At 42.5% G+C, this 27,061-nt stretch overlaps 1 protein-coding gene across 1 annotated transcript; it reads right to left on the bottom strand.

Moving 5' to 3' along the window:
- Window positions 1-1,131: 1,131 nt before the first annotated feature.
- Window positions 1,132-22,087, bottom strand: LOC139564701 (myosin regulatory light polypeptide 9). The gene is made up of 4 exons (XM_071384472.1): window positions 21,949-22,087; window positions 12,633-12,834; window positions 10,939-11,100; window positions 1,132-2,215 (listed from the first exon to the last, which is right to left on the bottom strand). Exons 2-4 carry the CDS (start codon window positions 12,814-12,816, stop codon window positions 2,040-2,042), a joined length of 522 nt encoding a protein of 173 aa, XP_071240573.1. The 5' UTR covers window positions 12,817-12,834; window positions 21,949-22,087; the 3' UTR covers window positions 1,132-2,039.
- Window positions 22,088-27,061: the final 4,974 nt, after the last annotated feature.

Raw genomic sequence — 27,061 nt, 5'->3', positions numbered from 1 at the left:
ATTCCATCATCACCAAGTCACGCTACCCCACCCGCCATCAAACAGCTCCGTCAGGCCCGTTCTTTTTTTTTTACTAAACTGGACCTGCGGAGTGCCTACAATCTTAACTGCATCCAGGAGGGGGATGAATGGAAAACGGCCCACGATGTCTGGGCACTACGAGTACTTGGTGATGCCTTTATAGATTAGCCAATGCTCCGTCATGGTTCCAGGCATTCGTAAACGAGGTGTTCTGTGACATGCTCGGGCGCCAGGTGGTTGTGTATATTGATGACATCCTGATCTGCTCGGCCACTTTGGAGGATCACATCGCCCACGTCCGGGTTGTCCTGGGACGCCTCCTGGAGAACCATCTGTACGTCAAATTGGAGAAGCGCCTGTTCCATCAGGTCGACGTCTCCTTCTTGGTATACCGGATCAGCCCACAGGGAGTGGTTATGGATGCGAGGAAGGTCGAGGCAGTCAAGTCATGGCCAGTCTCAACCACCATAAAGGGAATACAACGTTTTTTGGGGTTTGCCAACTTCTACAGCCGCTTCATTAAAAACTGCAGCTCACCTCAAGGGTGGCCTCCTTAAGTTGGTGTGGAGTCCTGCAGCCGATGAGACCTTCCGCCTACTGAAGGGGCGTTTAACCTCCGCCCCGTTGCTGAAACACCCAGAAACACCTCAATGTCGCTGGTCTACTAACTACCGGTCCTGGCAATCGTTACGCACACCTGGACCTCATCATCACCAAGATTCTCTCCCTTTATTTATCCCCCAGGCATCAGGCAGTATTGCTTTTGTTCACGTTCTGTACACTTCTCCTGTTTTGTTTATCTTCATGATTCTTATTTAACTCACCTTTTGCACCTGCTTCCTGACTCCCAGCGTATACGTTGGCTCCCTGACTCCCAGCGTATACGTTACAACGAGAGTATGACAGCCCTTTTAGATCGAGAGCTGTTATTGACCTTAAAGGCTCAGTGGCTCTTGAAACACCATCTAGCATCTACCCCCTACTCTATCTGGTGCTTTTTACTGAAACCTTTCACAAGTGGGATCCTGTGTTTCATTATAGTGGACTACTTCATTGTATCACTTGTCAAAATGGTGTCACAACTGCAATGTGAGGAAATCAAATCGGTTCTTTTGGTATGGGAATGTCTTTTATTTTCTCCAATACAGAATATAAAAGGTATACAGCTGCTGCACTGAATGCAGCAGGACATTGAAACAACTCTTCATCTTGGAATAAAGGACACGTTACTTTTTTTGAAACAAGGATCCTTCGTTGGTTCTTTACAGGCATGCTACTTTTCCACAACAATTCAACCTAAACAACCCAGCCCAACCGCTTCCTTCTGCTCTTCATCCTCCTCCTTGGAAGGGCAACGCATAAGACTTTGCTCGGCAAAACACAATTTCAAGGCTGACTTGAACAACATTGCCCCTTGCTTTTTTTTTTATATGTCCGATCCTTCAGCAACATTCATATTGAGTGTTCCAACTTTAATGATTTTGATGCATCAATGCAGGCATAGTTAGAATAGACCTGATCAGCTGACAAGGGGATACGACTAGCAACAGGTCAAATAAAAGGTGGAATAATAAGCATTTAAGCAATGAGGGTAAACTATAACCTGCTTTGATTGTCAAAAACATTACATGAATAGAACAAAATAGAGTCCTTTTAAAATGTGGTTTTCCAACACAGCTCCTGGATAGAAGGTGCAGTTTCTTACAAAGGCAGTGTTGGTGCTGATGTGAGAGAAGGAGAGGTAAACTTGGCCAGTACACACACAAAGGTGTTCAGTGCATCTTATAAGTCTAACACGGCTTCCTGTCACCTTTCCTTCATCTGCACTGATTTATGAAAGACTACGAATTACAGAAAGGACATATGGAGACGAAGCCACTATAGACTTGTTCAGATGCATTTAGCTGAGATACACTCCTCAATGGATAATCACCATTGACAATAAAACTCACGGAAGAGGAGTACATCCCAGCTAGAAAGCACTATGTGTGTGGGCCGCGAGGCAGTCGCCCGTCTCTCTACATGTCGTCCTTGTCCTTGGCGCCGTGTTTGAGGATGCGAGTGAACTCGGCGTAGTTGAAGTTGCCCTTCTTGTCGATGGGCGCCTCGCGAAACAGCTCGTCAACCTCCTCGTCGGTGAAGCGGTCACCCATGGTGGTTAGCAGCTCCCGCAGGTGGTCCTCGTGGATTACTCCTGCAAACAGGGGAGAGTTATTGGGCCTGTGTCACTCTATGCTTAGCGGGCTCCTAGTATTGTCATTGTCATGCCAGTAATGGAGTAAGACAGCACAAACATATCTGGGACTCAGCGTAGTGGACTCTTTCCAAGATAATGGGCTGTAGCCTGTATATCTCTGGTCCTGTGGTCCAGATCTGTATGTGCTAAGAAGGGTTGATCAGCTCTAGCTACAGATCTAGACCAGGCTACAATGACGACTTTTCACAACCTACATCTGAACCAAACTAATTGGGTTTGTAATTTTCTAGGGATGTGCATCTCGCCTTTCATGAATGGTTCAAAACGCATCTAGATACATGGTACTTGGGCTCGGATACGATATGTTTTATTTTTAAACGATTCAGCGAAGGAATTGATGCAATTCGGTTCAATACGATTCGATGCACTACATTTTTTGCATGAACACATTCATTTTCCATTTTAAATTAATATCGCTGCTGATGGGATAATTTCTCACAACTGATTAGCCCTCAGTTTAAGAAGTGTGTGTTAGCAGAATGGAAGGAAGCGGGGGTTTATTTGATCGCCTACGACTTCTCAGAAGGCAGCCCGCCCTCTGGCCCCTTTTTCTCAGCCTCTTCACGCAAATCACAGGGATCTGGGCCTGTTCCCGAGAAAGCAGTATATCATTTGCGTCGTGCTCGTCAGACTCGTTAAAGGAAAAAAAGGATTCTGCCAGTCCGTGGTGAGTAATCGCAGTCCTGATGTCCAGAAGTTCTTTTCGGTCATAAGAGACAGTAGCGGCAACATTATGTACAAAATAAGTTTAAAAAAAATAGTTAAACAATGGAAATAAATGAACAAAAAAACAATCGGTTGGGTACACGTAAAACGTCAGTCTTCTTCTCCGGCGCCATTAAAAAAAAAAAAATGCATGGCATTTAGCCATTAATACACTGCTCAAAAAAATAAAGGGAACACTTAAACAACACAATGTAACTCCAAGTCAATCACACTTCTGTGAAATCAAACTGTCCACTTAGGAAGCAACACTGATTGACAATAAATTTCACATGCTGTTGTGCAAATGGAATAGACAAAAGGTGGAAATTATAGGCAATTAGCAAGACACCCCCAATAAAGGAGTGGCTCTGCAGGTGGTGACCACAGACCACTTCTCAGTTCCTATGCATCCTGGCTGATGTTTTGGTCACTTTTGAATGCTGGCGGTGCTTTCACTCTAGTGGTAGCATGAGACGGAGTCTACAACCCACACAAGTGGCTCAGGTAGTGCAGCTCATCCAGGATGGCACATCAATGCGAGCTGTGGCAAGAAGGTTTGCTGTGTCTGTCAGCGTAGTGTCCAGAGCATGGAGGCGCTACCAGGAGACAGGCCAGTACATCAGGAGACGTGGAGGAGGCCGTAGGAGGGCAACAACCCAGCAGCAGGACCGCTACCTCCGCCTTTGTGCAAGGAGGAGCAGGAGGAGCACTGCCAGAGCCCTGCAAAATGACCTCCAGCAGGCCACAAATGTGCATGTGTCTGCTCAAACGGTCAGAAACAGACTCCATGAGGGTGGTATGAGGGCCCGACGTCCACAGGTGGGGGTTGTGCTTACAGCCCAACACCGTGCAGGACGTTTGGCATTTGCCAGAGAACACCAAGATTGGCAAATTCGCCACTGGCGCCCTGTGCTCTTCACAGATGAAAGCAGGTTCACACTGAGCACATGTGACAGACGTGAGAGTCTGGAGACGCCGTGGAGAACGTTCTGCTGCCTGCAATATCCTCCAGCATGACCGGTTTGGCGGTGGGTCAGTCATGGTGTGGGGTGGCATTTCTTTGGGGGGCCGCACAGCCCTCCATGTGCTCGCCAGAGGTAGCCTGACTGCCATTAGGTACCGAGATGAGATCCTCAGACCCCTTGTGAGACCATATGCTGGTGCGGTTGGCCCTGGGTTCCTCCTAATGCAAGACAATGCTAGACCTCATGTGGCTGAAGTGTGTCAGCAGTTCCTGCAAGAGGAAGGCATTGATGCTATGGACTTGTTCCCCAGACCTGAATCCAATTGAGCACATCTGGGACATCATGTCTCGCTCCATCCACCAACGCCACGTTGCACCACAGACTGTCCAGGAGTTGGCGGATGCTTTAGTCCAGGTCTGGGAGGAGATCCCTCAGGAGACCATCAGGACGCCACCTCATCAGGAGCATGCCCAGGCGTTGTAGGGAGGTCATACAGGCACGTGGAGGCCACACACACTACTGAGCCTCATTTTGACTTGTTTTAAGGACATTACATCAAAGTTGGATCAGCCTGTAGTGTGGTTTTCCACTTTAATTTTGAGTGTGAATCCAAATCCAGACTCCAAATCCAGACCAAATCCAGACCTTGATTTCCATTGATAATTTTTGTGTGATTTTGTTGTCAGCACATTCAACTATGTAAAAAAAAAGTATTTAATAACAATATTTCATTCATTCAGATCTAGGATGTGTTATTTTAGTGTTCCCTTTATTTTTTTGAGCAGTGTATAATGAGTTTGGAATTTTTACACCGTCTCAAAGGCGAATGGTAGATCTTTTGGAATTTTACTTAGAGCTTCTCCTGCTCAGATCAGTGAATGTATGTATGGGAGTCTATTCCTGACATTTTTTTCAATGTCGATACTATCTACAAATTTTAAGATACTACACTGAAAAGATTTTACTGAGTTACAGTTCATATAAGGAAATCAATCAGCCCTACTCTAGTGTTTCCCAAACTCGTTCCCGGGGACCCCAAGGGGTGCACGTTTAGCTTTTTTGCCCTAGCGCTACACAGCTGATTAAATAATCAAAGCTTAATGGTGAGTTGATTATTTTAATCAGCTGTGTAGTGCCACACTCTTAGAAAAAAGGGTTCCAAAAAGAGTTCTTAGGCTCTTCATGTAGGAGAAGCCTTTTTGGTTCCAGGTAGATCCCTATTGGAAAGAGTTTTACATGGAACCCAAAAAGGGTTCTACCTGGAATCAAATGGGTTCTTCAAAGCCGAATAACTATTTTAGGATCTAGATAGCACCTTTTTTTCTAAGAGTGTAGGGCAAAAAACTAAGTTGTGCACCCCTTGGGGTCACCAGGACCGCGTTTGGGAAACACTGCCCTAATCTATGGATTTCACATGACTGGGAATACAGATATGCATTTATTGGTCACAGATACCTTTAAAAAAGTGTGGCGTGGATCAGAAATGGACTATATCTGGTCTTATTCGCATAGAGTTGTGATCAGGCTGTTGACATGTCTGAGTATGCAGGCCATGGAAGAACTGGGACATTTTTGTGTGCAGATCCTTGCGACATGGGGCCATGCATTATCATGCAGAAACATGAGGCGATGGCGGCGGATGAATGGCACGACAATGGGCCTCAGGATCTCGACAGGGTAACTCTGTGCATTTAAATTGGTATCGATAAAATGCAATTTTGTCCGTAGCTTATGCCTGCCCATACCCTCACCATGGGGACTCTGTTAAAAACATTGGAATCAGCAAACTGCTCGCCCACATGACTGCATATATGCTGTCTGCCATCTGCCCCGATACAGTTGAAACCGGGATTCATCCGTGAAGAGCACACTTCTCCAGCATGCCAGTGGCCATCAAAGGTGAACATTTGCCCACTGAAGTCAGCTATGATGCTGAACTGCAGTCAGGTCAAGACACTGGTGAGGACGCAGATGAGCTTTCATGAGACAGATTGTGCAGAAATGAATCTGTTGTGCAAACCCACAGTTTCATCAGCTGTCCGGGTGGCTGGTCTCAGATGATCCAGCAGGTGAAGAAGCCGGATGTGGAGATCCTTGGCTGGCGTGATTACACGTGGTCTGATGTTGTACTGCCAAATTCTCTAAAACAACCTTGGAGGCGGCTTATGATATAGAAATGACCATTCAATTATCTGAATAACTGCTCTGGTGGACATTCCTGCAGTCATCATGCCAATTGCCCATCACTTCAAAACTTGAGACATCTGTGGCATTGTGTTGTGTGACAAAACTGCATATTTTAGAGTGGCCTTTTATTGTCCCCAGCACAAGGTGCACCTGTGTAATGATCATGCTGTTTAATTAGCTTCTTGATATGCCACACCTGTCAGGTGGATGGATAATCTTGGCAAAGGAGAAATGCTCACTAACGTGGATGTAAACAACATTTGAAAGAAATCATATGTTTGTGCGTATGGAACATTTCCGGGATCTTTTATTTCAGCTCATGAAACATTGGACCAACACCTTACATGTTGCGTTTATATTTTTGTTCAGTGTAAGTCGAAATTTCAAGATACGTAAGTAAACATTTCAAGATGTGTTTCCCTGTGGCCCAGAGATTTCCTAATCTGGTAGGCTAACCCAGTGGTTCTCAAACCTCTCCTCGGGGACCCTCAGACAGTTCATGTATTTGATCTATTCCAGAACTACCACACCTGATTCAACTTAACCTTGATTAATGTGAATTAGATTAACTATTTCAGGGCTAAAACAAAATTGTGAAATGTCTGGGGGTCCCAGAGGAGAGGTTTGAGAACCACTGGGCTAACCTAACCAGCTAAAACTTTGTACCCTAGTTGGATGGTATTATTAGCAGTTGATGTTACTCTTCAATAACACAGACCCCAGGTTTATTCAAAGAGAACAAATCATGCGGGGAGGTAGATGTTCATGCTCCCCTGTCCTCAGTGAATCTCTCCTGAGTGATTCTCCTGTGATTCTCCACACAGAACAAAGGGACAGGATGTAGTTTTATAACCCAGCCCTAGCCTGTGGTATACCAATTAGAATTCCTTGCAATAAAACTGGGCCAATGGACAAATAACAAGTATCCTATTTCAGATTCAATGTATAAACAATTTGGGCCAATGAGAACTTGCTATGAGTCCTGGACTGACATTCCTCCCATGTCTCTGGCCCATTGATATTACAGAAGAAACACTATTTCCATTGATCGTTAGTACTCTATTGACCTCTCGTCCTCTGCGTTGTGTATTTATCTTCGGAATATTCTTACAGTATGACAGTGATACATCTGCTATGATGGGACGAGATTTTATCTAATCAGGTCATACGGTTTAAAAAATAATAATTTGACAATTGAACTAACAGAGCTGAGTTTGCTTTAGGCAGGTTTGTGTTGTGTAGGCCTTTGCATCTATAATTAAAAAGTTACTCACACAGTATGTCATCACTATTGTCTAGGTAGCCTAGCCACACGAAGTTTGAATATAAACCAAATTTGATCACATTCACATTTTCTCTTAACATATATAAATTGTCTATTTTAGGCTATGAATACATAGCTTAGGCTATAAAAAATACTTGTTTCCCTTGGCCAGAGGGGATCAGAGCTCATAGGCTTCTCTAGGCTAACTGCAGCTGTTATCAGTAGGCTGCAGTTGATCAGACTGAAGCACAGATTAATTATGCACGACTTGGCAAATCAGTCTAAACAATAGTACTTTGTCCCTATTTTCTACACTTTTATGTCAATATTTTTTTATCAAACAATCAAAAGTGTTGGGGAATATGCCAGCTCGCCACACGTTTGCTGATCTCACGTTTGCTGGATAGATGGATATCGCCACATAATGCTACAAATGAAAAAACATATCCTACCTATATGTATGTTCCACTATCTAGAAATTCCGAGATACTATCTCGAAATATTGACTTACTATTTCAACATTGAGATACGCATCAACGTTAAACAAAATATGAATGTGACCATGTACAACTCCCCAAAATGACCCTGTTCATGTAAAAATGACCAAATACCTTGACTGTTTAAAGCAAAACTACCAAAACTATTTGTTATGGTGAACCTAAAATTGAACCTTCCAATAAAATTGGAATGATTGAAAACTCCGATCAACTGTTGCATCCCCCCTAACACTACACAGCTGATTCAAATAACCAATTAATCATCAAGCTCTGGTTAATTGAGTCAGCTGTGTAGTTCTAGGGCAACAACCAAGACATGCACCCAGGGGGGTCTCAGGACCGACTTTGGGAAACCCTGGGCTACTGAACTGATGGAGAGGAAGCTATTTTAGAAATAAAACACTATTAGTTAAAAACATAAGTGAACAAATCGTTTTGGGCTCCTGCAGACCGATACACTAGTATCTTAAACTCCCACACTTTAAGCTAAAAGATGATGGCCAGAGTTTGAATTTCCCATGATGTTGCACAGTGGTGTAAGTCAATAAGTCATTGTTTTAGTCAAAGTATGATATATCTGGGCATGAAGTGCCAAATCCGAATGTGTGACTACGTCGCACCCGAACGTGTGCGCTCACATAATCCCTTAAAAGACCTTTGCTTGAAAAACAACAAATAAGCAGCAATAGTACATTGACACCCCCCCCCCCCCCCTTTGTTTTTACACTGACGCTACTCTATGTTTATTATCTATGCATAGTCACTTTACCCCTACCTGTACAAATTACCTCAACTAAACTGTACCCCCCCACATTGACTCGGTACTGGTACCCCCTGTATATAGCCTTGTTATTGGTATTTTATTATGTTTTATTTAATATTTTCTTAACTTTATTTCTTGAACTGCATTGTTGGTTAAGGGCTTGTAAGTAAGCATTTCACTGTTGTATTCGGCGCATATGACAAATACCATTTGATTTTAATAGTACTATTTGTCCATCTTGAGATGGCGTAGCCAGTAATTAGTCTAACAATATTAAAGAAATCTGACATGAATTTTGACGTTTTTGTTGAGATCTTAATCTCGCACTTTTACATCTAACTAAGATGTTTGGTGCAGTATTTCTCAATTGAGAAAATGTGATTCCCTGTGAGAGCCTTCGTGCCCAAATCCATGCAGTTTGATGAATGTAACTGATTTGGTCATGTGTCAAGTGTATGTAGTAGAGGTCGACCGATTATGATTTTTCAACGCCGATACCGATTATTGGAGGACCAAAAAAAGCCGATACCGATTAATCGGCCGATTTTTTATTTATTTATTTATTTGTAATAATGACAATTACAACAATACTGAATGAACACTTTTATTTTAACTTAATATAATACATCAATAAAATCAATTTAGCCTCAAATAAATAATGAAACATGTTCAATTTGGTTTAAATAATGCAAAAACAAAGTTTGAGAAGAAAGTAAAAGTGCAATATGTGCCATGTAAAAAAGCTAACGTTTAAGTTCTTTGCTCAGAACATAAGAAAGCTGGTGGTTCCTTTTAACATGAGTCTCCAATATTCCCAGGTAAGAAGTTTTAGGTTGTAGTTATTATAGGAATTATAGGACTATTTCTCTCTATACCATTTGTATTTCATATACATTTGACTATTGGATGTTCTTATAGGCACTTTAGTATTGCCAGTGTAACAGTATAGCTTCCGTCCCTCTCATCGCCCCTAGCCAGGCTTGAACCAGGAAGACATCAACAACAGCCACCCTCGAAGCATCGTTACCCATCGCTCCACAAAAGCCGCAGCCCTTGCAGAGCAATAGGTGTAGTCTGCCATAAAACTTTAAAGAAGAAGCGTTCAGTAGTTACGCTATCCATATTACCAGCAATATTCTTTCTATTTCTATGACGACGGATTTGTGGCCGCAATTTAGATAATGCATTGATATATAGCTATCAACAGCTCATGTAGGCCCGGTTTAGCTGAGACTCATCTCTTGACAGGTAGGCTGGTAGGGTCACTGATCCCCCCGGTACTGCTGCTCATTCCGTTCACCAGCTCCGGAGGTCTACGTCACCTGCCTTCTAGGCATCACTGAACTGGATTCATTACCACCAACCCCGGACTGTCTTGCTTCATTATGCACACCTGGTTCCCATTCCCCCTGATTAGTATGTTATATATGAGCCCTCTGTTCCCCATTGTCCTTGTCGGTTATTGTTACCATGTCTGTTGGTCTTGTGAGCACCTGGCTGTTGTATCGGCTTCCATGCTACGTGTTATTGTGCACTTTTTTTTACGGGTCTCGTCCCGTGTATTATTTAGAGGTTTACACTTCACTCTTTGTTTGGGTGGAGAAAATAAAAACCCCCTGTTATGTATTCCTGCGCTTGTCTCCTATCATTATACAGGGTGGCAGGTAGTCATTTTCTGAAATAAATTTTGCAACTGACAGCAACTGACAGGAATTACTCAATAATACTCAGGAATTACTCAATTACTCAACTTCCTCTGAGGTGGGCCTTTTAAAGTAGCAATATGTAACTTTTTGGGTGAGCTGACCAAATTCACATAGAAATGTCAGTTATTGATCTGTCATCCTACTTGAAAGCAAGTCTAAGAAGTCTAAGAAGCAGTAGATCTGTTATATGTGCACTATTTCTATGCTTCCAGTTTTGTTTTTGCTTCTTTTACTTTCGGTCTTGTACACCAGCTTCAAACAGCTGAAACAATATTTTTGGTAATGGAAAATATATTTCACAATGACTCTACACTAGACTAGCTTATTTTGTTACATAAACTGAAATTAGATTTTTAGCAACCAGGAAAAGGTGGAGCATTTTTTGCATAGTTCAACTTTAAACATATGAACTGGGGACTGATGCATATCTGTGTATCATTAAATTCCTATAATTTTCCCATCTGTTTTTCCTTTTTAGTGTTTGATGTTGTTGTTATGGTGGAGGGTGGAGGCTAGGGGTTGACATTGGAGAGTGTTTGTGTGTGCTTGCATGTGTGTGTTTGTGTGTCTCACCAGAGCCCTCCTCGTCGAAGCAGGCAAAGGCGTTGCGGATGACGTCCTCGGGGTCGGTGCCGTTGAGGCGCTCTCCAAACATAGTGAGGAACATGGTGAAGTTGATGGGCCCCGGCGCCTCAGCCATCATCCCCTCCAGGTACTCATCAGATGGGTTCTTACCTGAGGAACACAACAAAACACACACACCATGGTCAACATTTAAGCGATTCTCCGGTCTTTTGTATACTTTTTAGCCGGTAGTTCTGAAAGTAGCCTCACTAGCCAAAAGTGGTTCCCGAAAATAGCATACTATTCCACACTGTGCAGATATGCGCACCACGTCGTTGCTCTCTCTCTCTCGCTCTGCTGTGGGTGCATGATGTTCCTCTTGCTAGCTGTCACTCATATGGCAAGGAGCTGAACTCAAATTTCTAGGGGGCTGGCCAACCGTACGTGGGGGAAAATGACGCAGCAGAGTTTCCAGAAAAACAGTTGCTTTCAAACTAGGGATTTCGTGGCTAATTGAGGTAAGACAGTAATTCTGCTCATAGAATATTCATGTATGAACTACACATTGACACATCCAGCCCAAAGCGGGAGGTTTAAAAAATACTTAGTTGTCGCCAAAGTTCCGGAGCATGTCTTAAAGTAGTCAAATCTGAATTTTGTTCAACAGTAGCCATTGATTAACTAGGTCAGGCTTTGTTTTTTGGTAGATTATGGTTAAATGTTATTACTGATCTGCCTGCTTATTGTTCTCTCTATTTTACAGTATACTAGTATTTAGCTGGGAAATGCATTTCTGTCGCAATATAGATTCAATGAAACTCATGTTCTATGACTGAGTGGAATTTCTTTGAATTGCACTGAATTCAATTCTACTTCCTGTCACTCAAACTCTACATTGTGTGGGGTGTGGCCAATTCAATTTGATATTCAACTCATGAGTTGAATGTTTAGGTCTTGTATATCTTGTATATCTCACTGTCAACTGCGTTTATTTTCAGCAAACTTAACGTGTAAATATTTGTATGAACATAACCAGATTCAACAACAGCCCTCAGTCCAGCCTCTCTCAGCCTATTGCAGACAGTCTGAGCACTGATGGAGGGATTGTGCATTCCTGGTATAACTCGGGCAGTTGTTGTTGCCATCCTGTACCTGTCCCGCAGGGGTGATGTTCGGATGTACCGATCCTGTGCAGGTGTTGTTACATGTGGTTTGCCATTGCGAGGGCGATTAGCTGCCGTCTTGTCTCCCTGTAGCGCTGTCTTAGGCGTCTCACAGTATGGACATTGTAATTTATTGCCCTGATCACATCTGCAGTCCCCATGCCTCCTTGCAGCATGCCTAAGGCACGTTCACGCAGATGAGCAGGGACCCTGGGCATCTTGCTTTTGGTGTTTTTCAGAGTCAGTATAAAGGCCTCTTCAGTGTCCTCAGTTTTCATAACTGTGATCTTAATTGCCTACCGCCTGTAAGCTGTTAAGTGTCTTAAGGACCGTTCCACAGGTGCATGTTCATTAATTGTTTATGGTTCATTGAACAAGCATGGGAAACAGTGTTTATACCCTTTACAAGGAAGATCTGTGTAGTTATTTGGATTTTTATGAATTATCTTTGAAGGGACGTTTCGTTTTTTGCTGAGTTTAGAATATAGTCAACCCTCTAACAACAGTTTCCAATGGGTTCCCCTTTAGCCCGTGTCTTACCCAGTGAGGCCAGCATATCGTGCAGATCCTCCTTGTCGATGAAGCCGTCTCGGTTCTGGTCGATCATGTTGAAGGCCTCCTTGAACTCCTGGATCTGAGACTGGTCAAACATGGCAAACACGTTGGACGTGGCCCTCTGGGGGCGCTTCTTGGTTGTCTTCCCCTTTGCGCGTTTGCTCGACATGGTGGTTGTTGGATTGGCCTAAGGGTTGCAGAATAGGACATGGATAGTTAGTCAGATGAAAGATAGAGACTTGCATATTGTCGAAGGGGAATGTCCCAAAAAATAATTTTAGAAAAATGCTATTGGTTAAAACTTGGCACTCAACAAGAGTATATAAAGTGAAAAGGTAGACAGTGACTAAATCAGTCAGTGTCATTACAATGTGCATTTTAAATGATCATACATGAGTTACAGTGGCGGTCAGTGCCGTTTAAGATGATGGAAGGACAATTTTTTTTTTTGAAGCATGGCCTTATTTCTATTACAGCATATTGGATGACTGTCATTCATATTCCATTCACCCAGCTCAATGTAAAATGAATAGGTTTAGGCTACTTACTACATGACACTCAAATTCTCCCAATAACCATCATGAGGTTGCTACAATCTAGCCTATGAATGAAAGTTTACAACATAGGTGCACAGGTCAAGAGAAATTTGAGTAATCAAGGTGACAGACTTTGACACATTCAATACCGCCTTGCACAATCTTGCCTGCATCTAGTGGACCTGGAGTGTAATCATTAGTCCAACAGGTGCAAATGAGAGTTTCTATTGGACAAATTCAGGTATGTTTATCTCCGTTTCGTTCTGTTTGCTTCCGTTTAAGAAACGTTTTTCAACAGAATCGACGGAATTAATACACCCCTGATCACACGCAAACACAGTTCACTTTCATAGCAGCCAGATCATTATATAATTCCTTCTCGCCTCTACGCGCTCTCTTCCTCTCACTTCTTCCCTTCACTTGTGGACTTCAATGCACAACACATCAGCTGTCTGTGACCATGCGAAAAAACCTTTCCAAGCCAAACCTTCATATCATAAACGCAAACCGTTACACACAGCCTACATCATTGTCACCATATTAGCTAACGTCAAGTCAACAACAGAGCTACTAGAACTAACACGTCAGTAAACCCGCTACAATCATGGAGTACAGTGTACAGTCAGAAAGTAGTTTAGCAGTTACACCGGTGGGCTCCGGTGGCAATAAATTAATAAAACCAAAAGCTTACCTTGACTCTGAAAAAAGTTCCAGTGTTAGCTAGGTAACATAGCATCCCTTTCTGTTTGAGCCGGGTGTTTGAGCAGGCTAAACTAGCTAGCTGCATTTGGTAGCTAAGTAAGTGAAAGTGAGAAATATAGCTCTCGCTCTCTCGCGCTTCTCCTTAATTTTTAAAGAAATGAATTTGTTTCAAAACTGTTCAACTATTGTCTTTCTTTCTCTTTGAGTCAACTACTCACCACATTTTATGCACTGCAGTGCTAGCTAGCTGTAGCTTATGCTTTCAGTACTAGATTAATTCTCTGATCCTTTGAATGGGTGGACAACATGTCAGTTCATGCTGCAAGAGCTCTGATAGGCTGGAGGACGTCCTCCGGAAGTTGTCATAATTACTCTGTAAGTCTATGGAAAGGGGTGAGAACCACAAACCTCCTAGGTTTTGCATTGAAGTCAATGTACCCAGAGGAGGACGGAAACTAGCTGTCCTCCAGCTATACCATGGTGCTACCCTACAGAGTGCTGTTGAGGCCACTGTAAGACCTTCATTGCAAAACAGTGTGTTTTAATAAATTATTTGGTGACGTGAATATATTTAGTATAGTTTTATCTAAAAATGATCATGGTCCTCCCCTTCCTCATCTGTGGAGCCTCCACTGATTAGTTAACATTTTACATCAATTGTATAGGTAAGGCTACGGACTTTAAATGATTATTACTCATTCCCAGTTATTCCATCTTCTAGTGATGCACCGATATGACATTTTTGGCCGATAAAAATATCCAATATTTTCCTTGCCAAAAGAAACCGATAACCAATATTTATAATTTTAGCGGCCTTTTATGCTTTCTAGTACAGTTAAATAGTTCACACACATGGACGCAGAGGTCTAAGGCACTGCATCTCAGTGCAAGAGGCGTCACTACAGTCCCTGGTTTGAATCCAGGCTGTATCACATCCGGCCGTGATTGGTAGTCCCATAGGGCGGCGCACAATTGGCCCAGGGTCATCCGGGCCGACATTGTAAATAAGAATTTGTTCTTAACTGACTTGCCTAGTTAAATAAAGGTTACACACACTGACCAAAAAGTTATTTGGTTGGCATTTATGTATGTCCCCATTACCAGTAAAACATAATCAAAACCTATTTCTTTCACTTACTTGCTGTGCTATTTCGTTGTTTCAGTCGTTTCATTATCAAACATGATTTGTATGGAACGACGTATGGGTCTTTGTGTCAAAAAAGATACATGTCAAATAACACTATTTGACGTGTCAAATAAGCTTGTTGACCAATCAGGACCTGAATATGACTGCACGTCACATAATAATTTAACACGTCCATACATTTTTTACGTAGTTATTACACATTGATTACACTATCACTCGTATTTCATATGTCACAACGATTCATCGATACGTATGCTATGATGCTGGTAAGTTGTCTCGCGCACCTACAGTGCTGGTCATAAAAAAAGCTAGCTAGCTCATGGATGCAAACAATGTTCTTCCCCAAAAACATAGCAAAATGACAATCTGTTTCAGTAGCTATAGTTAGCTAGCTAACTATATAGCTAGGTGTCATCATCTAAAATAACCCAAATTTATAAGACAGTTCTTATTTGATTAATGGTGGTCGGACCCATCTATGTGAAGCTAGCTACAATAAGGTTTAGCCACAATAGTGGACTTTGCGGTTATTCTTCAAAATAAAAGAATGGCACAATTCTACTATTTGTATTAATTTGCATCACTGTCAATGACATACTTATACTTTGAAGGCAAACTGCAAATTCCACTATTGTGCCTAATGCTTATTGTGGCTAGCTTCACAACACATAACCCGGTCCGGTTGACCTAGCAAATACGTACTCACAAGGATTCCTAAATCATTGCTAAGAATTAAAATGACTGCAGTTTCTACTGGTCATTGTTTTCAGGCTGGTTGTATTGGTGCTTGCTAGATACCAAGCTAAAGCTAGCTACCTCAGAAGTTGTGGTCGAACAAATTGTGCTTTATTACCAACACAGTTTTTTGTACAGCTTTGACAGTGCTACTGTATCTTTTTTGACACGCAAAGACCCAAACGGCGTTCCATAGTATGTATGTCATGAAGCTAATAGCAGTGACGCTATTACTGTGTAACTCTGGTAGGGCAACATCTGACAAGTAGCGCACTTGGTAGTGTGTACCGGTGCTCGACCAGTCGGCGAAAGCCAACAGCACCAACAAGAGATAAAGGTTGATTGTCAAGGGCAATCAACGACTATAAATTCCATGCTCTGACAGCTGATGCTTAAAGTTAGAGAGGGAGATATAAGTCTCCAGCTTCAGTGATTTTTGCAATTCTTTCCAGTCATTGGCAGCAGAGAACTGGAAGGAAAAGCGGCCAAAGTAAGTGTTGGCTTTGGGGATGACCAGTAAAATATACCTGCTGGAGCGCGTGCTACGGGTGGGTGTTGCTATGGTGACCAGTGAGCTGAGATAAGGCGGAGCTTTACCTAGCAAAGACTTATAGATGAGCTAGTGGGTTTGGCGACGAATATGTAGCGAGGACCAGCCAATGAGAGCATACAGGTCGCAATGGTGGGTAGTATATGGGGCTTTGGTGACAAAACGGATGGCACTGTGATAGACTGCATACAATTTGCTGAGTAGAGTGTGGGAGGCTATTTTGTAAATGACATCGCCGAAGTCAAGGATCGGTAGGATTGTCAGTTTTACGAGGGTATGTTTGGCACCATGAGTGAAGGAGGCTTTGTTGCGAAATAGGAAGCCGATTCTAGATATCATTTTGGATTGGAGATGCTTAATGTGAGTCTGGAAGGAGAGTTTACAGTATAACCAGACACTTTGGTATTTGTAGTTATCCACATACTCTAAGTCAGAACCGTACAGAGTAGTGGTGCTAGTCAGGCAGGCGGGTGCGGGCAGGAATCGGTTGAAGAGCATGTATTTAGTTTTACAAGGAGTGTTGTATGGCATTGAAGCTCGTTTGGATGTTTGTTAACACAGTGTCCAAAGAAGGGCCAGATGTATACAGAATGGTCTCGTCTGCGTAGCAGTGGATCAGAGAATCACCAGCAGCAGGAGTGACATCATTGATATATACAGAGGAAAGAGTCGGCCTGTGAATTTAACCCTGTGGCACCCCCATAGACTGCCAGAGGTCTGGACAACAGGCCCTCCGATTTGACACACTGAACTATATCTGAGAAGTAGTTGGTGAACCAGGCGAGGCAGTCATTTGAGAAACCAAGGCTATTGAGTCTGCCGATAAGAATTGATTGACAGAGTCGAAAGCCTTTGCCAGGTTGATGAAGACGGCTGCACAGTACTGTCTTTTATCGATGGCGGTTATGATATCGTTTAGGACCTTGAGCGTGGCTGAGGTGCACCAATGACCAGCTCGGAAACCAGATTTCAAAGTGGAGAAGGTACGGTGGGATTCTAAATGGTTGGTGATCTGTTTGTTATCTTGGCTTTCGAGTTGTCTCGCTGAACTGTTCTTACTTTTTCAAATGACGGCTCGACTTGTTGACTGCTCAATCCACAAAGCAGACATTGGGGGCTAGGTTAGGAATGCTGTGTTGCGCAAAATTTTACGCTGTGTCATTATGCCATGGACCTACGTTATAGAGGTATGCACGGTAGCTTTGACATCACTTTTTAACATCGGCGTTAAACTATACATCGGGCCGATACCGACGTTGGCATTTTTAGCTAATATCATCCGATTCTGATATGTTCACTGATATTTCGTGCATTCCTACCATTTTCAGTTTCTCTGCATTTGTGAGAAAGATCATGCCATCACCCTCCAAATCATACTTTTCTCTCAATTCACTGAAGACACCGGTGGTGCTACCCCTAAAGTGTCACCTGCAGTGAACAGTGTCAAGATGACAAAAGACGGCCACCTGCTTTCCTTGAGAACGGGCCAAATTTAGACCTGCCACTCACACGCGGGGCTCAGTGTGCATCATTGAGGAAGTGTGTACAGGAGGTGATAGTGCAGCTGGGCGTTGGCACTTCATAATACTGACTATGAGAGAGCCAATGCCATGCAGGAAGGAACAGGTAATTAGAGAAATATGTTGGATTTGAGTCAGTGACTGATGGAGTATCTATTGTTTCTCTCTCGACTGGCATTAAGTACAGGAGATATACAGTTCATTCGGAAAGTATTCAGACCTCTTCCCTTGTTCCACATTTTACTGTTATATGTTCTGTTACAGCCTTATTCTAAAATGATCAATCTACACAATACCCCATAATGACAAAGCAAAAACAGGTTTTTAGAAATTGTAGCAAAAAAATACAGAAATACCTTATTTACATAATTATTCAGACCCTTTGCTATGAGACTCGAAATTGAGCTAAATTTTCCATTGATCATCCTTTAGATGTTTTTACAATGTGATTGGAGTCCACCTGTGGTAAATTCAATTGATTGGACATGATTATATAAGGTTGTACAGTCGACATTGTATGTCAGAGCAAAAACCAAACCATGTGGTCGAAGTAATTGTCCTTAGAGCTCCAAGACAGGATTGCGTCGAGGCACAGATCTGGGGAAGGGTACCGAAATGGTTCTGCAGCATTGAAGGTCCACAGAGGCCTCCATCATTCTTAATTAGAAGAAGTTTGGAACCACCAACACCCTTCCTAGAGCTAGCCAAACTGAGCAAAAGGGGGGAGAAGGGCCTTGGGCAGGGAGGTGACCAAGAACCTGATGGTCACTGACAGAGCTCCAGAGTTCCTATGTGGAGATGGGAGAACCTTCCAGACGGACAACCATCTCTGTAGCACTCCACAAATCAGGCCTTTATGGTAGAGTGGCCAGATATGAGCCACTCCTCAGTAAAAGGCACATGACAGCCCACTTGGAGTTTGACAAAGGGTACCTAAAGGACTCAGACCATGAGAAACAAGATTCTTTGGCCTGAATGCCAAGCCTCATGTTCTGGAGGAAACCTGGCACCATCCCTAAGGTGAAACATGGTGGTGGCAGCATCACGCTGTGAGGATGCTTTTCAGTGGCAGGGACTGGGAGACTAGTTAGGATTGAGGGAAAGATGAACATAGCAGTACAGAGATCCTTGCTGAAAACCTGCTCCAGAGTGCTCAGGACCTCAGAATGGGGTGAAGGTTCACCTTCCAACAGGACAATGACCCTAAGCACACAGCCAAGACAATGCAGGAGTGGCTTCGGGACAAATCTCTGAATGTTCTTGAGAGGCCCAGCCAGAGCCCGGACTTGAACCGGATTGAACTTCTCTGGAGAGACCTGCAGCAATGCTCCCCATCCAACCTGACAGTGCTTGAGAGGATTTGCAGAGAAGAATGGGAATAACTCCCCAAATACAGGTGTGCCAACCTTGTAGCATCATACCCAAGAGGACTCGATGCTGTAACCGCTGCCAAAGGTGCTTCAACAAAGTACTGAGTAAAGGGTCTGAATACTTATTTAAATGTAATATTTCAGTTTTTATTTGTAAAAAATTTGCACAAATGTATACAAAACTGTTTTGGGTTTGTCATTATGAGGTATTGTGTGTAGATTGAGGGAAAAACGATTTAATCTATTTTAGAATAAGGCTGTAACGTAACAAAGTGGAAAAAGTCAAGGGGTCTGAATACTTTCCGAATGCACTCCAAATACTAGCCTTATTTGAGGGGTAGATTGGAACAACGTGTGTGCGTGTGATAGCAGGTTGTAGAATGGTAGAACACTAAATAATGATTGTGTTCAGGCAAAAAAAACAGGAGAACGTTATAAAACTCATCCTTATCGTCCAAATTCAGGTATTATAAACAAAAATCTACTGTTTCACCCCTACTTGTTGTTAACACGGTTACTTGTAACTTGAGGGTTCTGCTGAAACAAGTTATGTAATATGTCTACCAGTCCACCTTCATATATTGCGGGCAACTCCGCTCTGGACATAGACTTGATGAGGTTGTTAACACTGGACAACTGGAACATATGAAGGAGGACAGGTACACATATTGCATTACTTGTTTCTACAGAATCCTCTAGTTACAAGTAACTGTTTCCGGTTCATAAACCACCAGTGGTTAGAATATTTCTCCGAAGTTGGTTTCAGAGGTGTCACAGGCCGGCTCATAGCCCGTGGCAAAAATGAGGGGACAGGAACAACAGGTATAGACCAATCAAAAAGGTTCTTTATTATAAACCAAAAACTATTAACTTTAAACAAAGAAAAATTAATGAGGTGTGAAAGTATCATAATGTAGGGTGTATGTAAAGTGCAGGGATGCGTGAATCTGTGTGTGTGAATATGACTGAGTGAAAATGACGTAAAACTACAAAGGAACAAACAAAACAGGATCATACCTGGAGGAGCAGAGAGAGAGAGACAAAAGTCAGACTTCCAAGGAAGGCTATGTTAGCTAAGGCTTGTCGTTTGCCTATCTTCACTGTCCTTTATTGCTCTCTCTCCCCCCCCCCCCTCTGTCTCTCTCTAAGGTACAAAGAGACAGTCATTTTCCCAATTGGATCAACCTGCAATAACAGATAGTGCTCTCAATTTGACTCTGTAATATGTAACCACATTTCAACCTAGTCAAGATCTCCAATGCAAAGCATCCATACTGCTATCAGCCAGCCAACTGTATATGACCCAGTAGAAGTAAACAGGCCTCTGTGTAAAACCTGCACCTTATGCCCTTACTAACAAAGTTGACAATCGCACAGCATTGCACTTCAAGCAGTTGCTTGTTCCTTTCAATTAGGTTTGTTTACTTTACTCTGTTTCGGTCTCTCTGCTTGCCATCGGCGGTAACAGAGATCTGAGGGAGTGTTTCACAGTTTGCTAATTCTCCCTGTTGCTACGTGAGGAAGCCCAAAACAAAACATTGTCCAGCTCCTTTTCAGAGGATGAAGGAATTCGAAGATGATTAGGATTTTGGGCCAGGGGGCAAATGTTTCTTCTCAGAAGTTCTCACAGTCCTCTTTTCCAGAGCTTTATAAACACACCACTATGACAAAGGGGGCTGTTCAAAAATGAGATTGTTAGAAGAAGTGACTTTCAGGGTCAAATTAGCTGACTTCCTGTAAACGTTCACAGTTGGAATTTTGGAATGTTCCCGTTGTCTTTCACATTCTTGTGTGACTCCAGAGGGCAAGGGACAACGAGATCCCTATCCCCTTGTAGTGACGGCTAGCACAACAGTTAAAACGGATCAATTAGTCTAGTCCAAACCCCCTCATCTAATCCCAACTAACTAAATCTCTTCGGTCTGAAGCCACCTTGGAAACCTGTGTTTGCCAACCTTTGTGTGTAATATTCAAGTGGATTTCTACGCCCAAATGACCTCACTGCTTCTGAAACCTATTGAATTCCTCAGCACTCTCGACTGTCTGACTCACCGATGAGGTCTTGAAAACGTTTCAGGATTAACTCAATCATTGGTTTGTGTGTTGTGCTATTCTCTGATAACTGTTTATTAGTGTACCTCATCTTTGCCCAATGTACTCTATGTATCCCTCTGTGTTGCAGACACGTACACCCACTCACTGACTGTTAGTCACCAGACAGTCAATCACTCAGTCTTGACCTGACCACCTAACCTCTCACCACAGGTCACTACTACTACCAAGGGGTCAGCACTGGGGTCGTTTCACAACGCAACACAGTCCAACAAACCTAACCAACCTCTTGTCTGAAAACAGCTAAACATGACAGGCTTTAGATTAGAAGTGAGACTGAGTTTATGTGGGTCACAGAGTGGTGAAATTCCACTGTCTAATCTGGTGTGATGATGGGAGTACATTAGTAAAGCCTTCCTTCCACAAGTTGTGGGGACTACAGAGCACCAGCATGATGAGCCGCTACTCCAGATGACCCTAAACCTATGACTGGTTACTTTTGGCATACAAGGAGAACTTAGAAACCCTATCCCGCCCCCACCTTTAACCCAGCTCTTACCACTGTTGACAGTTTCCCATACAACTCTGACTAATGTGTTAAAGTGCCACAAATCTAATCCCAACATAAATGCCTCTCAACTGAACAACATTAAAACAGAAGGCAAAATGGAAGAAAAAATTGATCTTACCTTGGCTTCAAGGGAATAGTAGTTGTTTCTGGAGTCCTCTTAGCCCTTTGTCTGGGTCTCACTGTTTAGTTGGAAGGGAAGCAGGCAGCTCTGCTGAAAAGTTTGTTTAAAGCATCAGTCTTCTAACCGGCCACTCCCACTCCTCCCCTGGCCAATCGCCTGTCCCGGCTGTCTCAAACAGCTCAGGCGTTTACCCATACAAGGGAAAAGAATGTGCAGGCCTGCTGCTCCCCAGTGCCATAGCGGAGCAGGGGATGTTTGGGAATGGGGCCGAAATGACAGGAACTCTGATAAGGCTGCCTTATTTAGAGAGAAAAAACAAAGCGGCAGCGTGCAGAGGAGTTGTCTACGGTTTCTGCTTTTGTATCTGGGAGGGATGGAAGAGAAGATAGGGGCCGGGTTCTCTGGTGTTCTAAAGCAGAGCCCCTAGTTGTTTTTCAAGCTGCCTAGGGGACTCCTTAAAAAGGCAGTTTGCACGGCCAAGCTACTGTCTGGATCTCTAGGCAACACCTTTTGTCATGGCAGTAGCATCAGTTTTGTGTTTTTATTGAGATTTTTTGTTGTGCTGTTCCAATAAAATGTCCCTTTTAAATTCTCGTGTTACTGTTTTTGCAAATAGCTGCCAAGAAACAAAGTATCTGGTCACATTTGAGTTGCACAGATGTAGTCACATCTATTTTGTGGTGTTATTATCCAAATGTATCCATTAATGTATATACCTTACCTGTAATTACCACGTACAGCCAAGTACCATTTCTCCACGTACAGCCACTTATTTATTTTACCTTTTTTTTAACAGGGAGTCACCATTGAAACCAATGTCTCTTTTGCAAGGGAGCTCAGCATATACTCAAATGTCAAAATACAATATAATACAAATACACAAAATTACAAACACACTCAAGAAACACAATGACATTCCTCAGCAAAGATGTCCCCAACCAGCAATTTGAACTGCCGGGAGGCACCAGTACATCCAGTTGTAGGGAACTCTGTAGATTGTTCCATACATGGGGTGCAAAGAAACAAATCTGTTTATCACATTAATGACTGCCCCTAAAAACGAACTAATCCCTTTGAAAACAGTGGCATCAATATGAGTCAGAAACATTTATTCTTGTGTCAAAATTGACTACAACATGTAAATAGAATCATTTGTCATAAAGTCAGTCTCAGAGTTTAGAACCTGAGTGCGTCACAACGAGTAAACGAAGGTTGGGTTTGGATTATAATTATGTCAACAATGAATGATGTCTTTTGCCAAGCTCCATGTACAAATCGCCCCTCCGCCCACTTCTCTTCCCTTCATTGAACGGCGCTCCGTTGTTTCATCGCCAAGAAACATGTTCAAAGGATCACAGACGTTTTGAGACTAAAAAACCCATACAGATTGACCATGCGACAATGCATGCTTCCAGAAGGATGCACAGCCAACTATGGTTTGCATGCCCTGCCAAAAGACCCTACCATGCAGAATAAGTGGTTGGAGTTTGTTGAGTATACCTCTAGCAAGACCATAGACTGCTGGTTATGTATCTACAGTGGGGTCCATACCGTCACAAGCATGGGGTCCATGTACTGGCCCGAGCGGATAGAGTCTAGGTGTAGTTATGTACAGTACCAGTCAAAAGTTTAGACACACCTACTCATTCAAGGGTTTTTTCTACATTGTAGAATAATAGTGAAGACATCAAAACTATGAAATAACACATATGGAATCATGTAGTAACCAAAAAAGTGTTAAACAAATCAAAATATATTTTATATTTCAGATTCTTCAAAGTAGTCACACTTTGCCTTGATGACAGTTTGCACTCTTGGCATTCTCTCAACCAGCTTCATGAGGTTGTCACCTGGAATGCATTTCAATTAACAGGTGTGCCTTAATTTGTGGAATTTATTTCCTTCTTAATGAGTTTGAGCCAATCAGTTGTGTTGTGACAAGGTAGGGGTGGTATACATAAGATAGCCCTATGTGGTAAAAGACCAACTCCATATTATGGCAAGGACAGCTCAAATAAGCAAAGAGAAACAACAGTCCATCATTGCTTTAAGACATGAAGGTCAGTCAATCTGGAAAATGTCAAGAACTTTGATAGTTTCTTCAAGTGCAGTAGCAAAAACCATCAAGCACTATGATGAAACTGGCTCTCATGAGGCCTGCCACAGTAAAATAAAACCCAAAGTTACCTCTGCTGCAGAGGATAAGTTCATTAGAGTTACCAGCCTCAGAAATCATAAATTAACTGCACCTCAGATTGCAGCCCAAATAAATAACAGACACATCTCAACATCAACTGTTCAGATGGGACTGCGTGAATCAGGCCTTCGTGGTCAAATTGCTGCAAAGAAACCACTATTAAAAGGACACCTGCAACTGACCTAAGACGGAATTTTTACTAGGATTAAGTGTCAGGAATTGTGAATAACTGAGTTTAAATGTGTTTGGCTAAGGTGTATGTAAACTTCCGACTTCAACTGTATATTTTGTATATAGCTGTGGTGGCACTAGCTAAGTCATGTCTGACTACAACAGTGTACAACAAACCCAAACCAACCCAGGGCCATAGCAAAACATGTCACAGTTGGTTACATAGTGTAACGGCGTCACCGGCCAAAATCTAATCCAATCTGGAGCCAGTCAGTCGACATCTGTAAAGCATAGAATTAGTTTCCAAAAAAGATTACGTTATTTCTCAAACTATGTTTATAATTGAGGGATGATGAGAATCGTTGATCCTGTTTTTTCAGTTAGACAAAGTGCACAGCTGGGTGCCAGACTGATCCCCTGGACATGAACGGATGCCGGAACCTACCAGAAGATGTGAAGGTGGGCATCATAACATGTCCAGCAATGTGATTGTAATAGTTTAGCCACCTCCAAAAATATTTGAATTCACTGTTCACTTGCTATTTTTCACAGCATGTCAGGCAAGCCTCATAATAAAAGTGTGTCATGCGACACAAGTACCTTTTATCACATCTCCGTTGTTGCCAGTCTTCCTCGACTCCTTTGAAAAGGACACACCATCATGAGGCCTCTGTTAGTGTCATCAAGACAGTAATTAGGGTCACTAACAGCTTCATCAACAACGACAAGTAATGTGTGTTATGTGAAAAGTTGTATTAAAAAATACCTGGCTTAATAAACTAGTAGGCTAGTTAGAACTAGTAGACTAACTTTGGTTGTGAAGTGCATTAGCAAAAAGCTTTGTCCTTTCTTTCAAACAAAATGCAGTTTACCACTTGGCAGTCTATCATATCACCCTGTCACAGGTCCTCCCAGTCAACACCACCTCGTAAGATTGTCTGCTGCGGTTGTTCAAGGGGTGGGTGGGGGGGGGGGTGGGTGGTGCTTCATCAGCATCATGCAGACAAGCCCTCGCTGTGAGCATTCCTATGAATTGATCAGTCAGCCACATATTGGCAAGTATCCGTCCAGGAACATTCACTTGTCAGCATCAACAACTTTCACAGGCTCATCATTTGTACAAATACAGAATGTAAACCACTTCATTCCTTTGATACATTTGATAACCCAATTTTGAAACATACTTCTTTTTTTGAAACATACTTCTTAGATGCATATAATGCCCAGGGCATAATGTAGCCTGGTGGAACCAGCCGATCGCTGTGTTCACCATTCTATTTCACTTTACATTTTATGTGAAATAGAAACTTTACAAAAAGTGAAATAGAAAGTTGAACGCAGCGATCAGGTTGGTTCCACCAGGCTAATCATAACCATTATTGATAATGCAATCAGTGCTCTGTGTGTGCGTGTGGGACGGACGGACGACCGACCGAGGAGCTGATCTACGCTGCTATGCCCATCAATGGGCCTCTGGCAAAGACCTCATCTCCAGCCTCACCTCTTGCCTCCTCACCAACGGTTGTCGATGGGGAGAACAGAATTAGGTAGGTTTAGTCTGACCAGTTCAAACTTCAACATAGTATCTGTTTGTGTGTCAGATATGACCTATTCTAACTGCTATTGGTAATAGAACAGTGACTATATGTTCACAGATACCTGTATGGAGCCAGCACTTTGGAGACTTGTTATGGTGGTACTACTGATGTCTGACTATAACCGGTTACAAAAAACCCAACCCAACCCAGGGCCATAGAACAACATGTCACAGTTGGTTGCATAGTGTAACGGTATCACCGGCCTGAATCTAATCCTACACCTGTAGGGATATTAGTTCTGAGATTTGTCTCCCGGGAAAGATCTAACAGCGGACATAAGGAGAGATGCGACAAAACCCTCCAGTTATAGAATATTGTGTTGTAGGACAGCTGAGCTGACTGCAGACCTCGGGCATTCAAGTCGCAGTAGTCGATATCATTTCCACGGTAACATGGTTACCGTTAAAACTAAGGCTACTTTGGTAGCAAGGCGTTGTAGAACGAGTGTCTTATGAAACACATTCCAGACACTGGCTCTTGCTATGTTGCAATAACTGATTTGACAGAGACATATCAGCTAGATAGGATAACCAGCTGCAGCCAGCTGCAGCTATTAAAAAGCTATCCTAGCTAGCTGCTGTCAGCTTGGCTAAACACAAGCAAAAGTGTAAAGTACTTCAGTAAAAATACTTTAATGTACTACTTAAGTCGTTTTTGGGGGTATCTGTAGTTTACTTTACTATTTATATTTTTGAGAACTTTTCTTTTTACTCCACTACATTTCTATAGAAAATATACTTTTTACTTCCATACATTTTCCCTGACACCCAAAAGTACTTGTTACATTTCGAATGCCCAGGCAGGACAACAATATGGTCCAATTCACACACCTATCAACATAATGCGTTGTCATCCCTTCTTCCTCTGATCTGGTGGACTCACTAAACACAAATACTGCGTTTGTAAATGATGTCTGAGTGTTGAAGTGTGCCCCTGGCTGTCCGTAAATTTAATTAAAAAACTGTGCTATCTGGTTTGCTTTATATAAGGAATTTGATGTATAGCATTTACTTTAACTTAAGTATGACAATTGAGAATTTTTTCCGCCACTGTACTTAAGTACATTTTAAAGTGGGATACTTTTAGACTTTTACTCAAGTATTATTTTACAGGGTGAGTTTCACTTTCACTTGAGTCATTGTCT

The sequence above is a fragment of the Salvelinus alpinus genome, chromosome 2 (assembly GCF_045679555.1).
Source record: "Salvelinus alpinus chromosome 2, SLU_Salpinus.1, whole genome shotgun sequence".
NCBI lineage: Eukaryota > Metazoa > Chordata > Actinopteri > Salmoniformes > Salmonidae > Salvelinus > Salvelinus alpinus.
The sequence above is the reverse complement of the archived record's forward strand: the minus strand, read 5'-3'. Positions and strand labels throughout refer to the sequence as shown.

Bases quoted from the DNA above. Each gene is read 5' to 3' on its own strand.
- LOC139564701 (XM_071384472.1), bottom strand. From the start codon at position 12,816: ATGTCGAGCAAACGCGCAAAGGGGAAGACAACCAAGAAGCGCCCCCAG. The intron at 11,101-12,632 runs GTAAGACACGGG...TGTGTTCCTCAG, and splicing joins CGATATGCTGGCCTCACTGG to GTAAGAACCCATCTGATGAG. The intron at 2,216-10,938 runs GTGAGACACACA...CCCTGTTTGCAG, and splicing joins CTTCGACGAGGAGGGCTCTG to GAGTAATCCACGAGGACCAC.